We start from the raw sequence: 17,976 nt of genomic DNA on the forward strand, positions 1-17,976 counted from the left end.
GCCTATCACCCTCACCTTAACCTCCTTCCACCTATCGCATTCCCAACACCCCTCCCCCAAGTCCCTCCTCCCTACCTTTTATCTTAGCCTGCTTGGCACACCCTCCTCATTCCTGAAGAAGGGCTCATGCCCAAAACGTCGATTCTCCTTCTCCTTTGCTGCCTGACCTGCTGCGCTTTTCCAGCAACACATTTTTAAGCTCTGATGAAAGGTAAGATCAAGTACACAGCAGCATAATTCTGTATGGAAGGGGAATGGTGAGAGCAGATGTCTCTGAATGGACATACTGAGGAGCAATTTCCTCACACAATGGAGAGAAACCCTTTGGGGCAAAAAGAATACATATTGAAAATATTGTTTTGGAAGGTGGCATTGTCAGAACTGAAATAGGGAAGCTGAGAGAATGGAATGACTTCTTACAAAATATAAGGGTGGATAAATCTCTCAAACCTAATCAAGTGTATCCCAGGTCATTGTAGGAAGATAGGAAAGACATTACTGTGCCCGTTGCAGAAGTATTTGTGTCATCCATAACTACGGGTGATGTCTGGGTGACTGGACAGTTTGTGCTTTTGTTTAAGAAGTGATGCAAGTAGAAGCCTGGGAACTATCGAGTTGTCAGTCTGACTTTGGTGGTGGGTAAGTTGTTGGAGGTGATTTTGAAAGATAGAATTTATCTGCATTTGGAGAGGCAAGGACTGGTTAGGGATAGTCAGTATGGTTTTGTGAGGGAAATCATGTGTCTCAAACTTGATTGAGTTTTTGAGGAAGTAACCAAGAAGATTGAGGGCAGGGCAGTGCGCATTATTTACTTGGACTTTAGTAAAATCTTTGGCAAGGTTCCACACGATAGACTAATTAGTAAAATTAGATTACATGGGATTCCGGGTGAGCTTGCCAATTGGATAATGGCAGGAGATAGAGAGTGATGGTGGAAGGCTGTTTTTTTGGATTGGAGGCCTGTGACCAGTGGCATTCCACAGGGATCGGTGCTGGGGCCTCGCTTTTTTTGTTTGTCATTTACATAAATGATTTAAATGACAATATAGAAGGTATGGTTAATAAGTTTGCAGATGACGCCAAAATTGATGATCTAGTAGATGGCGAAGAAGGTTATCTAAAATTACAAAAGAATCTTGATCAATTGAGTCAATGGGCTGAAGAGTGGCAGATGGAGTTTAATTTGGATAACTGCGAGTGATTGCTTTTAGCACAACAAACAAGGTCAGGACTTACGCAATTAAAAAAACGCCTTTAGTATTGTAGAACAGAGGGACCTAGGGGGTTCAGGTACATAATTCTTTGAAGATTGTGTCACAAATAGACAGGGTGGTTAAGAAGGTATTTTTCACGCTTGCCATCATTACTCAGACCTTTTGAGTACAGGAGTTGGGATGTTATGTTGAGGTAGTGTTAGACATTGGTGAGGCCTCTTCTGGAGCACTGTGTCCAGTTCTGTTCTCCCTGTTACAGGAAGAATATAATTAAGCTGGAGAGGGTTCAGAAGAGATTTACCAGTTTGTGGCTGGGGATGGAGGGTTTGAATTGTAAGAAGAGGCTGGAAAGGCTGGGATTTTCTTCACCGGAGCATAGGAGGTTAAGAGGTGACATTCTAAAGGTTTATAAAATCATTGGTACAGATAAGGCAAATGGTAGGTGTCTTTTTTTTCTAGGGTGGAGGATTTCAAGAGTAGAGGGCATAATTTTAAGGTGTGAAAAAATTTTAAAGACATGAAGGGCAACCTTTTTAGAGAGAGTGGTTTGTTTGTGGAATGAACTTTCAGAGGACGTGGTGGATGCAGAATATTTCAAAGACATTTGGCTAAGAACATGAATAAGAAATGTGTGGAGGGATATACAATAGGACCAAATTAATCTCATGGTTAATGCCTGACTGTAGCTACTATCAAGATAAAAGAAACTCCAAGTTTAAACCCAAGGATGGACAATACAGATGAGATAAAAAACAGTCTTTTCAGCAATACCATCGATAAGGAACATAAGCAAGATGGCACAAAGTCTGTCAAGCTGAGTCCAATCCAAAAGAGGAAATGAAATTGCTTTCTTAGAGTAGTTTTTTGGCAATGATATCCCATTGTTGTCAACTATGCTGATCCTTAATTCAGTAATTGTTCAGTTGAACTTAGACCTTGACTTGAGTTTATAAGGTATTTGTTTTCAAGCTCTTTAGAGTATTATTTCCTTCCACTCATAGTCAGTGAGAGTGAGTGATTTTACTTGTTCGCAAGATTGAAGGTCTGAACCCCAACTGTTCGCTCTCCTCTCAACTGTGTCAAACTTCTTGCTTAGATCCAATCCAAACACTGTTATTGGGCAGTCACTTTTAAATGCTGTTTAACTGTGTGTGGTTCAAAATGTTTCAGTATTTTGGTCATTGAAGTGTATCAAAACGTTTGATATAAAATTGTTCAGGTTATTGGTAAAGCTTTACAGCTGCTTTTAGATCATTTGAATCATGTATGATTTAAAAGTGACAAATTAATTTTTTATATTTCCAAATTTACAGGACTTGGTTTCCACTGCTTTTTTGAAAACACAGCACTCTCCAAACTGCCTAATATTCTGTGTTACTGCACCTAATGTGTGCACAATCATTGTCAATTAAGTGCCTGAAAATTTGTAATTCAATATGTTTTGGCGTCACAGTGAATCATTGCTGTTGTTGCTCTGGGCAATACTGACAAACCACAAGAGTCTATTGCAAGAGTCCAAATGCACTTTCTCAAATACCATGGATACCATAGCTGACATAAAAATTGCCCTAACAAAAGGGCTGAAAAGCTTGGAACCTTTCCACACTGACAGCTTGGAGGAATGCCATAATAAGTGCTGTACTGGCCCACCTTTAATAGGTAAGCAATGATTTGCTAAGGTATTTGATATTGTATGATATATCAGTTTCTACGTGTCAAACAAATGGCCAAAATACTCTTGTGTTTGAATAGCAGAAAAGTGACAAATTGTTCATTGACCAAAACATCATCTGGGTTGGCTAAAACTACTGTAAAGACAAATTGAATGCTATTGTCCTCACCTGTCCCTTGTTTTGAGGATGATGTCTAGCCCGACTTGTGATTTTCTGCCATTGGTCTTCATGTGATTGACCAAACTGAATCTTGACCAGCAAAGCTTTGGACACAAGGGACAGGGTGCCCCATGAGGTAGTGAGATTCAGACTAGGGGAATTATTTCCTTTCCTTTTCTCCTCCTGCCACTGCTCTGCCTCATCATTAAATTGTGACTCAAAGCATGAAGCATCTTGCTGGATAAGTTGTCACTATTATGAGCTATTGGTAGCATTAATCGATCATTAATCTCAATGCTGCCTTGCTCCAAGGGGAGCCTCCAACTATCTTTGAAGCATTTGTTTTGCCCTCCTCTGGTTGTTTGAGAGTTGAGAAAACAGGACCTAAAGGGGGGAAGCAGTTTTTGGAGATCTGGGCAATATGTTCAGTATGCCAGAGTTGATTTTGCAGAATTTCTTTTCTGACTGTTTGTGGAGTTGGCTTCAGGAAGGACATCAGCATTGGTTTGATGCATTCTTCCACTGAATCTGGAGGATGTAGTGAAGGCATTGATGGCATTTCTTCAGAGTTCTTATATTTCACTGCAGTAAGATCTTATGACAACAAAAGCTCTGTATATTCAGTCTTTTGTTGGCTTGTGGCGGCCTCTTGCCAATTGCGATTGTTTGTAAAGGCTGAGGTGGTGCTGCTTTTTGAGAAAGATGACTGCCGAGGTATGGGAAATACTCAACACATTCTAGATTCTTTTCAACAAATATAGGGGTGGAATAATTGGCTCATTTGATGGGATGATATGAATTTTGCTTTGGCAATATCGAAGTACAAATCAAATGTTTTTGTCGGTAGAATTGAAGAATTTGAAAAGTGGCTTGTGAATCTGGTACAAAGTAGACAAGAGCACTGCAGTCAGTTACAGACTGTATGTCTATGATAGTCTCTTTACTTTTGTCATAGCAACAACTGGGGTTAACGAGTTTTTCATCTAAATGGTGTGATCAGAGGGAAGTTGATCTTTTGAGGTGAAGAGACACCAACGAGTAGATTGTAACTAATGTAACACCTAGGCTGGTAAAATCTTTCACATCTGGGAATGGTGTGCTAATAGTCATACCCCCACTGATCCATAAGTTGTTACAAAGTGTATAAAAATTCCAATGATCCCACCAAAATGACCAATTTGCCTGGCTGCCTGTTACCCAAGACAAATGCTAACCACCTCAGGTCTCCTCAGTAACAGTTAAATAAAATCTATTTATTTTAATACTTAACTTTAAGAACCGTAAAAAGAAAAGATTCCTGATTTTTGAAACTTAAATTATACCCTTTCAACCCCCAAAAATGTACAATTGAGACAGACAAAAGACAACTAGTTTAATGTTTGAGTGGAAGAAAGAATAGAGTGGATAAACAAAATTCCAAAGATCGAAAGTCCAGACCAGAAAGTGGAAAGTCCTTTTTCATGTATGATCTTCTGATTTTTTTGCAATGATGTGGCATTGTTATCTATATGATGGTGGTCTTCCTTCAATTCAGTAAACTTTAATCTTTCCCTGTATAAATTATTTCTTTTCAGCTTTCTGGGGGATTTCTAGCTATTTTCCTACACAGAGAAGGAAAGAGAATGTTGTTTGCAGACTGGATGTTTTCACTCTCTACTGCTCTGTGCACTTGCTTTTTAACCCGCTGCAGCGGAACCAGTCAAAATGTTGGTGCCGGGCAAAGTTTTCTTAACTCAAAAGATTCTTGGTGTCATTTGGTTTCAACTTCCTCTCCTTTTGCTTCCAAAAAAAACATATGGCACAGCTTAACAATGTGCAAACTTGTTTTTCAAGTTACAGAACTTCCTTGTTTTTCACTTAAAGCAGTCCACCTTCTATTTCCATCTATGCTCCAAAAAATTGAAAGCTATGTGGCCTCTTGCAAAAGAGAAAATTCCGATAATACTCAGCAGATCAGGGAGCATCTATGGAGAGAGACATGGAGGTAATGTTTCAGGTTAATTTTATCTGTCTTGCACAATAGAAGTGAAATGTGGTGATGTCACTGGACTAGCAATCCAGACTCTCGGGCTAATGCTGTGGAGACATGAGTTCAAATGTCTGCTCGTATTTGAATTCAAAGATTAAATTTTGAAAAAAAGCTTGTCTCAGTAATGGTAACCATGAAATTATCATAGCATCCCTTTAGGTTTTTGAGTGAACAGTGACAACACAGGAAAGCTATAAGGTGACAGGAAACGACAGGGCAGCCAGTCCGGGTAAGGTTTGACCAAAGATTGATTGGGTGTCAGGAACTTACCTTCAGGACAGGAATGTGGAGATGGCTGTGACAGCTTCGGCTTCACCAGGAAATAAAATCAGACTTTTCTGTGAAGTCAAAGGTTGATTGATAGTTGGGTTTGTAGTACTAGTAAGTGCATCAGTGAGGCTGATGGCTACATGCATAATGCATGCCAAGAGGTGGTCATGCTGCAGATCAGGAACACACAGGCAGAATGAGGATGGGTAGCAACCATGCCGTCCAGGAGAACCAGGCAGGGAGCACAGCAGCTCCCTGAGGACCTGCTTGTGAATCAGTTTTCCGTTTTGAATACTAGAGAGGATGTTGGGTCCCTGGAGGAGTGCAGTCAGAGCCAAGTTTGTGGAACCATGATAGACTCAGCCATACAGGAAAGGAGCAAGTAAAGAGCGGTAATTATAGGGAATTTGTTAGTTACAGCAAGAGGCAGGCATTTCTTTTGGCGATGATTCTAAGATGGTACATTGCCTCCCAAAACTAGAAGGCAAAAGTTTAAGGTGAAAAGAGAAAGATTTAAAAAGGACCTGAGGGGGCAACATTTTCACATAGAGGGTGATGCATGTATGGAATGAGCTGCCAGAGGAAGTGATAGTTACAACAGCTATAAGACCTTTTGGACAGGTAGATGGATGGGAAAGATTTAGAGGGATATAGGCCAAACAAATAGGAAATGGGACTAGTTCAGTGTAGGAAACCTCATTGGCATGGATGTGTTGTCGTGCTGTATACCCCTATGACACAAGGATGTCATAGAGCAGCTGCACAACATCGTTCTGGGGGAAGGTGAACAGCCTGAAGTTGTGGTCTATGTTGATACCAATAACTTGGCAAGGAAGGAAATGAGGCCCTGAAAGCAGATTTGTAGCAATTTAGGAAAGAAACTTAAAACCAGCTCCAACAAAGCTTGATGTCGTCCAGGACAAAACAACCCGTACTTTACATTGGCACTCCAATGACGAGCATCCACTCCCTCCACCACCGACACTCAGCCCTGCAGAAATTCACCAAAGATCCTCAGACCTCTTACAACTAGAAGGACATGGGCTGCACGTAATTGGGAACACAACCACCTTCAAGATCTCTCTCTCTCTCTCTTTTCCCCCCCCCCCCCCCCCCCCCCAAAACCACTCACCATCCTGACTTGGAAATATATCACTCTTCCTTCACTGGCACTGGGTCAAAATCTTGGAATTCCAACCATAATGGCATTGTGGGTCAACCCACAGAAGGTGGACTGCAGTGGCTCAAGAAAGCAGCTCACCACCACCTTCTCAAGGGCAACTAGGGGAAGGCAATAAAATGCTGGCCAGCCAGCAAAGCCCACATCCCACAAAAATGAATTAAAAAGAATTACACTCAGTTGTACATGCTATTGAGGTTGGAAGCAGCTGAATAAGCAATTAAATACATGGCTGGAAAGCCGGTCTGGGGGCAAGGCATCAGATTTCTGAGGCATTAGATCTGGTGCTGTGGAAGGTGGTATCTGTGCAAACATCATATATCTGAGCAAGATTGGGATGAATATTCTCACTGAGGTTCACCAGTGCTGTGGGGAGGATTTATGCAAGAGGGGCGTGGAACCCAGCGGGCAGATTCAGATGGAACAAATTCTGAACAGGGAGGGGAAGACAGAAAATTAGTGAATGACTCTGCAAGACGAAGAAAGCACAAATTAAAAAGCATACAGCACAGGAATTTGGCAACATTAAATATGTAAATACAAGGGATATGGCAAATAAAATCAAATGAGCTGAGGGCACAGTTAGACATATGGCTGCATCCTGGCTTAAACGTGAACAAAAGTAACACCTCAACATCACTTCAGGTAGGGTAGATGGGGACAAAAATAGTGGGGGTGTAAAAATTGGTTAAAAAGTTATTAACAGCTGTACGGATGATAGAAATACTAAATTAATCGTCAAATGCCATGGGGGTCAAACAAAGAAATAAAAAAAGGGGCAGCCGCACTGCTCGGAGTATATAATATAGACCCCTAAGTGGTGGGAGGGAGATTGACTATATATTTGTTATTCTATGTCTGAGTACAAAACCAATAGGTCAATAATAGTTAGAGACTTATGGGTTCCATCCTAGGATTTTACAGAAATAGTGGATTCAATGATTGCAATCTTCTAAGAATCCTTAGATTCTGGAAAGGTTGCAGAGGTTTGGAACATTGCCAGTGTAACGCCCTAATTCAAAAAGGGAAGGAAACAAAATCATTTAACTTTCAGCCAATTATTATCTGTCATTGGGAAAATTCATAGAGTGTAAGAGTAGATCAATTAGAAATAAACAATATAATCTAGCAGAGTCAGAATAACTTCATGAAAGAGAAATCATATGAACAAATTTATTAACATTCTTTGAGGAAGTAACACACAATAGATAAAGGGGAACCAGCAGATATTGGGATTTTCAAAAGGTGTTCAATAGGTATCACACAAAGGGCTACTTAATAAGGTAAGAGGCTATGGTTTTGGGGTAGTATATTCACATGGATGTAGGGTTGATTAATAGAAGACAGAAATTTGGGACAAAGGGGCCTTTTTCAGGATGGCAACCTGTAATGAGTCAAGTGCTACAGGATTCAGCGCTGGGGTCACATTATAAATTAATGACTTGGATAACCAAGTTGCGGATGACATAAATACGTGGCAAGGTAAGTGAAGAGAATGATAGAGTTCATGCAGGGATAGAAACAGGTCAAGTCAGTGGGGGGAAAAAAAACATGGTAGATGGAAAGTGATGTGAGAAAATGAGGTTGTGCGCTTTAGCATGAAGAATAGAAGAGATGAATATGAATTAAATGGAAAAGATTGAAAAAAGCTGTACATATAGGGATTTGGATGTCCTCATGCATGAATCACAAAAAGCTAGTGGTAAGTTCAGGGGATAATCGGGAAGCTGAATGGACTGTGGGCCTTTAAACTCCATTCCTTTCGAAATAGAAATAGGGAGTCTTGCTAAAGTTATATAAGGCACTAGTCAGACCACGTCATGAATACTGTGAACAGTATTTGTCTGCTTATCTAATGAAACATACACTGGCATTGGTGGCAGTCCAGAGAAGGTTCTTTAAGTTGATCCTGGTTTTGGACAGATTTTCATATTTCCAAAGAACCAGAAAAGACCTTATTGAAAAATATTCGTTGGGTGCTTAATGGGTAGATTTGGAGAAATTGTTACCCTTTTGAGAAGGCAGGACCAGATAGCATAATCTGAATGAGGGGTCACCCATTTGAGATGGAAATGAGGCAGAGGTTTTTCTCTGGGGGCAGTGCATTTGTGGAATTCTTTACTGAAGAGAACTTTAGTGGCTGGGTTACGAAGTATATTCAAGACTGAGATAGATATTTTTAATCAGAAAGGGAATCCATGGTCATGGTGAAAAGTAGAGTTAAGATTATTAGAACAGACATGATCTCATTGAATGGAAGAGTGGATTCATTGCCCGAATAGCTTATTTCTGCTCCTATGTATTATGTGGTTATGGACTTTAACCTTAAGTGAGATATGAAATTTGGAAAGGGTACAGAGTACAAAAGTCTTGAACAGTATCCAAGAGAACATATTTAACCAGCATGTAACAATTCCAAAAAGAGAGATTGTAATTCTATGTTTAGTTTTAAGAAATAAAGCTAAGCAGGTCGATTTAAGTAAAGTTGGCTGACCGTTACGAATATACTGTATTTAGATTTAGCATTATTATAACAAAGGATAATGTTGGAATAGAATAAAAGTTCCAAACTGGGGAAAGATAAATATTACAAAAGAGGGGTGTTCTGGTGATGATGGACTGGATAAACCAAGTAAAGGAAAACCTATAAAGTGAGATTCCATGGGCACAGTGTAAACTTGTACCCGCAAAGAAAAAGGTCCACTACTGCTAAATGTAGATCCTTGTTTTACAGATACAGAAGTAAAGTGATCATAGGGCTGCTCTCACATTAAAGAGAGACAACGGATGGTGGGCTTAACCTTAGAGTCAACACATCTCAGGCAAGGGGAGAGGTTGATATGGAGAGTCCTTCATGGTAACCCCAGCCAGTGCAGGAATTGAACCTATGCTGCTGGTATCACTTCTGCATCACAAACTAGCTGTCTGGCCAACTGAGCTAACCAACTCACAAAACATACAGGATGAAGTAAAGCAGAAGAAAGCTTATGACAGTCACAATTAACTTAATACTGTAGAAAACCTAGGAGGATATAAAAAGTACAGGAGTGATATCTGGTCAGCATGTACAAGTTGGACCAAGTATGACTCTATGAAGTAAGAAAGAAAATTAAGAAAGCAAAGAGAGAATACATTGTCAGGTAAAATCAAGGAAACCCTAAAAACATTTTATCAGTACATTAAGAGCAGGAAGATAACTAAGAAAGGGGACAGCCTATCAAATGTATAAAGTAACTTCTGAATGGATGTCGACGATGTGCAAGGGGTTCTTCATCGTTATTTTGTCTCTACCTTCATGGAGAATGGGAATAAAGCAGACATTCTAGTAGACATTCCCTTGCTATTTGTTGTATGATCTGGTCTTAAATATTGCAGTCATGATTGGGTAACTTGCAGATCACACAAACATTGGCTGTAGAAGTTAATAGTCAAGAAAATATTTTCGACTCTAGAATTACATCAATGGTTTATTTGAGCAGGCGGAAATGTGACAAATAAAATTCAGTTCCAGAGAAATATAAGGTAACACATTTGGGAAGGGCAAACAAAACCAGGGAATACACCATTAGTGGGAGGATATTGAAATAGGTAGAAGAAGTTTGCAGATGACACCAAAATTGGAGGTGCAGTGGACAGCAAAGAAGGTTACCTCAGATTACAACACGATCTGGACCAGATGGGCCAAAGGGCTGAGAAATGGCAGATGGAGTTTAATTCAGATAAGCGCGAGGTACTACATTTTGGGAAAGCAAATCTTAGCAGGACTTATACACTTAATGGTAAGGTCCGAGGGAGTGTTGCTGAACAAAGAGACCTTGGAGTGCAGGTTCATAGCTCCTTGAAAGTGGAGTTGCAGGTAGATAGGATAGTGAAGAAAGCATTTGATATGCTTTCCTTTATTGGTCAGAGTATTGAGTACAGGAGTTGGGAGGTCATGTTGTGGCTGTACAGAACATCAGTTAGGAATATTGCGTGCAATTCTGTTCTCCTTCCTATCGGAAAGATGTTGTGAAACTTGAAAGAGTTCAGAAAAGATTTACAAGGATGTTGCCAGGGTTGGAGGATTTGATCTACAGGGAGAGGCTGAACAGGCTGGGGCTGTTTTCCCTGGAGCATCGGAGGCTGAGGGGTGACCTTATAGAGATTTACAAAATTGAGGGGCATGGATAGGATGAATAGACAAAGTCTTTTCCCTGGGGTCGGGGAGTCCAGAACTAGAGGGCATAAGTTTAGGGTGAGAGGGGAAAGATATAAAAGAGACCTAAGGGGCAACTTTTTCACACAGAGGGTGGTACGGGTATGGAATGAGCTGCCAGAGGAGGTGGTGGAGGCTGGTACAATTGCAACATTTAAGAGGCATCTGGATGGGTATATGAATAGGAAGGGTTTGGAGGGATATGGGCTTGGTGCTGGCAGGTGGGACTCGATTGGGTTGGGATATCTGGTCGGCATGGACAGGTTGGACCGAAGGGTCTGTTTCTGTGCTGTACATCTCTATGATTCTAAGTCAGCACTTGAAATGTATGCCCGTGGGTTCTTTAAGGTGTCAGGACAGATGTGTAAGATGAAAAAGAAATCCAGGGGATTTCTTGCCTTTACTGGACAAGGTATAAAGTGCAAAAGCAAGAATGAAATGCTGGAATTGCAAAAAATGGTGCTTAGGTGACTGTTGGAATTCTGGTTGCTACATTAGAGGAAGGACATAAGCAGTCTGAAGAGCGTGCAGAGGAGACTTAGAAGATATTGCTAGGTCTTGAAAATTGCAGCTATGAAGAAATGTTGGATAGACTTAACTGAGGTGTACAAAATTATAAAGAGTTCAGTTAGATCTGAAAGACCTGCTTCTCCTACTGAGAAGACTGCTTTTCCTGATGAAGGGCTTTTGGCCAAAATGTCCATTATCCTGCTCCTCTGATGCTGCCTGACCTGCTGTGCTTTTCCAGCACCACTCTAATCTTGACTCTAATCTCCAGCATCTGTAGTACCCACTTCTGTCTGCTTCTCCTACAGCCAAAGGAGAAGAATATACCTTTTATCTGGAATATGGAAGGCAGAGCAACCAGATTCCAGAGTGTGGATACCACCAAATTACTCCGAATTATCACTTTTTGGATTCATTTTATCTATGTCTCTTGTGAAAAGTAGTGAAGATCTGACAATGTAAATTATTATTCTGGAATTTTTGCTTGATTGCAATGGATTTTTTCAAGTAATTTGGTCAAAACTGGTGTAAACTGCTGCAAAGAGTTGTGAAATCAAATTACATTCCACACAACTAGAATTTCCACAATTTATTGCACTTGTTGCAAAACTATTATAGTAGTACCAGACTGTTCCACTCTTACCATTGGAAGTTCCTACTAATCATGCTCATTGGTGGGTCTCTGAAAAGGCTCTAAAAGATACTAAGAAACTGGTGCCTGTTCCAAGATTATGAAAACTATTTAAAACTTTTTAAAGTCACTTAAAATCAAGTTACTACAGTTGGTGAGTTGACACTGTGATTTAAAAGGCTTACATCTTGTGTTTTAACCCCTGCTTAGCTGTATTAATTAAACTGTATTAATTAAACAGTTATCGTTCGGATGCTGCCTGACCTGCTGTGCTTTTCCACACAGTTGTGCTGTGCTGGACCACACTCTCGACTCTGATCTCCAGCCTCTGTAGTCGTCATTTTCTCCCAGTTTCCTTTTTTCATGTAGTTTAATACTAATTTCGTACAGGAAATGTTTCATGGAAATGCAGTTTTTAAAAAAAAAAGAGTTTCACCAATTACATTATGTTGGTATTGTTGAAGGAGTAACTTTACGCAATGATTCAAAAAGTTAATTCAACAATAACTTACATTCAAAATGCATTGTGGACAAATAATCTTGTGTAAAGGTTAAGTCATCATCGTCCTACCAGACCATAGGACTGCTCTCTCAGAGAGAGATGACTTGGTGCTTTAAACTGAGGGTCATCTTGCCTCAAGCAAAGGGAGAGGTTCAGAAGGAGAACCCTTCAGTCAGTGCAGGAATTGAACCCACACTGTTGCCATTACTCTACATTGCAAACTGACCATCTGGCCAACTGACTCCCTCCTCCAAAAACCTGTGTGCCATTCTGACAAGTAGCAGCATCAGAGTATATTCATTGAACTCCATTTGGGATTTTGTGAAGTGACTGGATGTATCCTGTCAACTCTGCTCAGAATCATTTGGCAATAATATTACAAAGAAGATCCCAAAAGGATTTTGTTCTGGAGCACTAGATTCAGTGGGAATGAGAGCTGATGAAGATCTTATACTTGAAACGTTGACTCTCCTGCTCCTCAGATGTTGCCTGTCCAGCTGTGCTTTTCCAGCGCCACACTTTCCAACTCTGATCTTCAGCATCTGCAGTCCTCACTTTCTCCTCCGGAGCTACCCACAAATGATGTTAGCTGTCCATCTCTTTTCATAATCTATCTTTGCCTTTCATATCTTCTTTTCCCCACTTCTGCTCTGAATCTTCTAAATGGAGCATAGTTTTCAACTGTGTTCTCCAGTTCAGACATGTCATCCCCTAGCCCATCCCATCCCATCCCATCCTGAGACCTGTCGCAACTAATGGCAATGTTCCAGCTGGTTGCCATTCCATGCCCAATGGTGGCAAACAGCATTGAGACTCACATAGTTCACTGGTTGGATTCAAACGTTAACCAGAACTCAAAATCTACCTTGATACATTGCTGATCTATTCTGCTGGTTGCTTGTCCAACAGTCATTGAGTCAAAATCCTGGAACTCTCTCCCTAACCATACTGTGGCCAACTTGCAGCAAATGGACTGCAGCAGTTCAAGAAGGCAGCTCATTCTGAAAGCAAATTAGGGATGGGCAATAAATGTTGGCCAAACTAATGATGGCACATCCCATGAATTAACTTTTTAAAAAGTCAAAAATCTCCATTGCAATAATTCCAATGGTTCCTGGCCAACTTTCATCTCCAAACCTTAAGATGACCTTTAGTGGGCGGCACGGTGGCACAGTGGTTAGCACTGTTGCCTCACAGCGCCTGAGACCCGGGTTCAATTCCCGCCTCAGGCGACTGACTGTGTGGAGTTTGCACGTTCTCCCCGTGTCTGCGTGGATTTCCTCCGGGTGCTCCGGTTTCCTCCCACAGTCCAAAGATGTGCAGGTTAGGTGAATTGGCCATGCTAAATTGCCCGTAGTATTAGGTAAGGGGTAAATGTAGGGGCATGGGTGGGTTGCGCTTCGGCGGGTCGGTGTGGACTTGTTGGGCCGAAGGGCCTGTTTCCACACTGTAATGTAATCTAATCTAATCTAAATGACAGATAATGGTTTAGTGTGATATCTGTAGGAAACTCAGAAAATGCAGATTCTTTACTGCTTTAGTCTGATATTCTACCACAGGCTTCATTTGCTCTGCTTACCTTAATAGACCGGAGTGCTGTGGATTAATTAAAATAATATAGATGTTTGATGAACTAAACGTTTTATTTTTCTGTTTTCAAATGGAAGGAGAAAACCTGTGCAATTTTATGACGTTTAATCGAAGAAATAATTCATCTTTTCAAAATTGCTACCTTTTCTACTGTCCAAACAAAGATGCTTGTCCATTGATGTCTTCAGAAGGATTTGTAAGCCACTTTATAAAAAGAGGTAACTTTGTCATTTGGTTTTATATACTACCGTCTGATTGAAAATGTGTTAAATTTAATTTTTAAGATAAATTTGCTTACTGTATCTAATTGTAATATATCTGAATGCAAGCCAGAATAAAAACAATTCATTGAGGAAGGGATGAGAGGAAAGGTGACCCAGATAAATTGCCAAGAAAAGCTGGAAGGGAACAATGGGCTACTTTTAAACAATGGTTAGATCAGGTACAGTGGAAATAACATTCACATGAGGGAAAAGTTTGGATAAACAAATGTAAAGTGAAGTAGAAAAAGGATGCATAAAGAAGATGCCAGTTGGAGAACACAGTTGAAAACTATGCTCCATTTAGAAGATTCAGAGCAGAAGTGGGGAAAAGAAGATATGAAAGGCAAAGATAGATTATGAAAAGAGATGGACAGCTAACATACAAAGGCATCCCAAATTCTTCTTGGTATATCAATAGGGAAAGGATGTTGAAAGGAGGGAGCAAGGCTGATTAGAGACCTAAAAGGGAGTGTACAAGTGGAGACCGGGACATTCCTGAGGTACTCGATTATATCTGACTTCACTGAGAAAGAAGATATTGCTCAGGTCAGTATGGAAGAGGAAGAAATTAAAGCCCTAAATGGGCTTAAAATTGACAGAAAGACAATGGATATTTACAGTTGCTAAGCCACGAAGATTAGCTGAGACACAGTCCGGATACAGAGGGCTATGAAAGTGAACATTACAGAGTTACTGGCCCAATCCAGGAGTGGTGCAAGAGGATTGGAGCATTCATGAAAGGGTGTATCGGTAAGCTCAGCAAGTACAGGCTTGTTAGTTTAACCTTGGTGGTAGGGAAGCTCATGAAATGACAACATAGGACAAAATTAACAGCCACTTGGGCAAATGTAGATAAATTAAAGAATGCCAACATGAATATGTTCTGCATATTAATAAACTGATTATTAATAAACTAATTTGTTTGAGGTTTTGAAAAGGTAACAGTGTTAACGCGGATAATGCAGACAATGTGGGGTAAATGGACTTCCACAACGCACTTCATAAAGTACCACATAGCAGGCTTCTCAGCCAATTAGATTGAATGGAATAAATGGGACCAGGGCAACAGGGATATGAAATTGGCTGAAAGGAAACCAAAATTAATGGTGAACATTGTCTTTCAGACTAAAGGAAGGCTTATAATGCAATTCCCAGTTTCATTTTGGGTCCTGGCTTTCTTTGATAAATATTAATGACCTACACTTGCATGTACCTGGAACAAATTTCAAAATTTGTGGATGACACAAGCTTGGAAACGTGAACTATGATATGGTGTTCAATTTTTAATAAGACATAGGCTGGCATAATAGATGGATAATAGGTAACAGAAATGTGAAATGAATCATTTCAGTAGAAATAACTAGGAAAGGCAAAACTAAACAAAAGATACAACTTTAAAGTTAGAGTAGATGCAGAGGGACCAAATGTATGCAAGGCAAGTTGAGAAAATGCTTATTAAAACACACAGGATCCTGAGCTTTATAAATAGGAACATAAAGTACAAAAGCAGGGAAGTTATGATAAACCTACATAAACCATAGGTTGGTCTCGAGTGGTGCTCTGCTCCATTTCTGGATACTTCACTTTAGGAAGGATGTGAAGACATTAGAAAGGGTGCAGAAAACATTTGTGAAATTGATTCCAAGAGTAAGGAACTTCTGAAATGTGAATGAACTAGAGAAATTGGGGATGTTACTCTTGGAGAAGAGCAGATTAGAAGGAGATTTGGTTGCAGTGCTCAAAATCCTGAGGGATCTTGACTGAGTAAAAAGGACTTATATGTTCCTGTTGGCTGGAGGATTTACCAATCATTTTCAATAGCGATGTGGAAAAAGTGTTTGTATATAAGAAGTCATTCGGATCTGGAAAATATTGCCTGAGAGAGGCAAATTCAATTGAGGCCTTCAAAAGAGAATTTAGATCATTCAATCCAGAAAGAAATGTGCAGGACAATGAGGAAAGGGTGTTTAAATGGGAGTAGATGAGCTACTCTTGCTGGGAGCCAACACAGACATTAGGCCATGTGATATCTACAGCATACAATTCTGTTGGTGCAATGTCTTTGATAAATTTGACATTAATTTAAGGGTACAGAAGTGTCATTGTGATGAATATAGCGGTTTATTACACCTTACCTTGCTCTCTTTTAGTTAGATTTCCAACATGATTAAGTTAGAAACGGATGTTATTACATGTTGTTTCACTTCTGCATTATAGCCAGTCAAGGTAACTGACACCATTTTGAAAATTAATGTTAAAAGTAAATAATGTTATCTGCTATTCATATTTGTGAATAATATCACTTCAATTTCATTTTTAAAATATCATTAAAGAATTCCTATGATCATCTGTTTAGCGACATTGTAAATTTATCCATTCATATTAAGTTAGATTTCTAGCAAAATAGTAATGTTGCCCTTTTTATTGTCAGGCTTTCTCGCAGTCACCTGTATTCCTGTAATTGACAAATGAAGGCCCATGACCTTTATGAATGAAGTAGGCCATAGATGAGATGTTTCAGTGGCAACACCAGAGACTTGCATTTATTTTGTGCATTTAAGGTGTCCTGAGTGAGTTACCAATCAAAAGTAAGAACTAATAATTTATTCATATCACAATGATATACCACAAATAACATTGAATATCCGCTGTGTGCTGTTGGGAATAGATTTTATTCCTAGCACTGTAGCTGTAGACAGGGTGTAGGGGATCAGATGCTTGAGTGAATGGGATCTGCACACATTTTAGATAGTTTTTTTTTTCTGGCTGGCTGCATTTAATATGCTTGAGTGCTTGCAAACGTTTGTGCCCTGGCCTCATTAAGTATCGGTATTTAAATTAAATCTGAATTCATTTCCCTGGGATTTGTGCCAGGTTTCTTTTTCTTACTTTATAAAAACCCACTCAGGCTTGACATTTGCTTCCATAAACAATGGAGTTGTTTCATTGGCCAAATAGTCACTATGCCAGCATAGATAAGAGTTGTGAATGGGATACCTGTGGAATCTAGCAGACGTCAAAGGAACTGGAGATTCCAATAGGCAATTCCTTTATACATGCAAACCTCCAAAGGTCTCCTTGGAGAAGAGGGTTCTGGTCAAATTAAGTAAAATAGTTACTTAGCAAATAAAAAACAATTAAGTACATAGTCTAACTCCTAAGCTATGATTCAACAGACTCTATACTGCACACCCCTGTTACGGACCAGACCAAACCCCCTAAAACATGCCAAGGAAATAGCCTAGACCCTAATGTTTTCTTATATTTTAAGTAAGGCATTGTATTCCAGATGCAATTGATCAAACTATTCAACTTTAAGCAAAATACACTTTATCCTTACACTACAGTTAAAATACAGACAAATAGAAATAAAAAGAAAGAATTGGTTTAACTGTAACTCTCTCAAAATACTTAACAAAGTAGTATACATATTAACTACTACTGATTAGCTGTTCCAATATAGCAGTAAACGCCTTCAGCAAAGTCACATTCAGCAAAACAGATCTCCCTTCCTTGATCTCCAGATCAGGAGAAAGGAAACAAAATTGCAAGCAGAAAAGAGAGAACCGAAGCTTTTTGCAGCAGCAAAGAGCTGAATCTTCCTCTGAAATCCCAGTTTACCAACTGCAAGCAAACCCTGGGTCGTGTGTGTCTGACTCCCCCCATTAGTGCTGCTTTTAAAACCAAAACTAGCAGTAGACAGCGCAGGACCAGGTTGACAATGCTTGCTTTCAAAAGAAACATGACAGAATAAATCCTTGTT

General features: G+C 39.8%; 1 protein-coding gene across 2 annotated transcripts in view; it reads left to right on the plus strand.

The window, feature by feature from the left end:
* LOC122559644 (MANSC domain-containing protein 1-like) overlaps nucleotides 1-17,976 on the plus strand; it is a 33,560-nt gene that overhangs the window by 6,716 nt on the left and 8,868 nt on the right. For both annotated transcript variants that reach the window (XM_043709454.1, XM_043709455.1), the window contains 2 exons: nucleotides 2,528-2,873; nucleotides 14,028-14,168. In XM_043709454.1, the coding sequence (XP_043565389.1) occupies nucleotides 2,651-2,873; nucleotides 14,028-14,168 (364 nt within the window). In that variant the 5' untranslated portion in view covers nucleotides 2,528-2,650. The remainder of the gene's footprint in view (nucleotides 1-2,527; nucleotides 2,874-14,027; nucleotides 14,169-17,976) is intronic.

This window comes from Chiloscyllium plagiosum, chromosome 19, assembly GCF_004010195.1.
Source record: "Chiloscyllium plagiosum isolate BGI_BamShark_2017 chromosome 19, ASM401019v2, whole genome shotgun sequence".
Classification (NCBI taxonomy): domain Eukaryota; kingdom Metazoa; phylum Chordata; class Chondrichthyes; order Orectolobiformes; family Hemiscylliidae; genus Chiloscyllium; species Chiloscyllium plagiosum.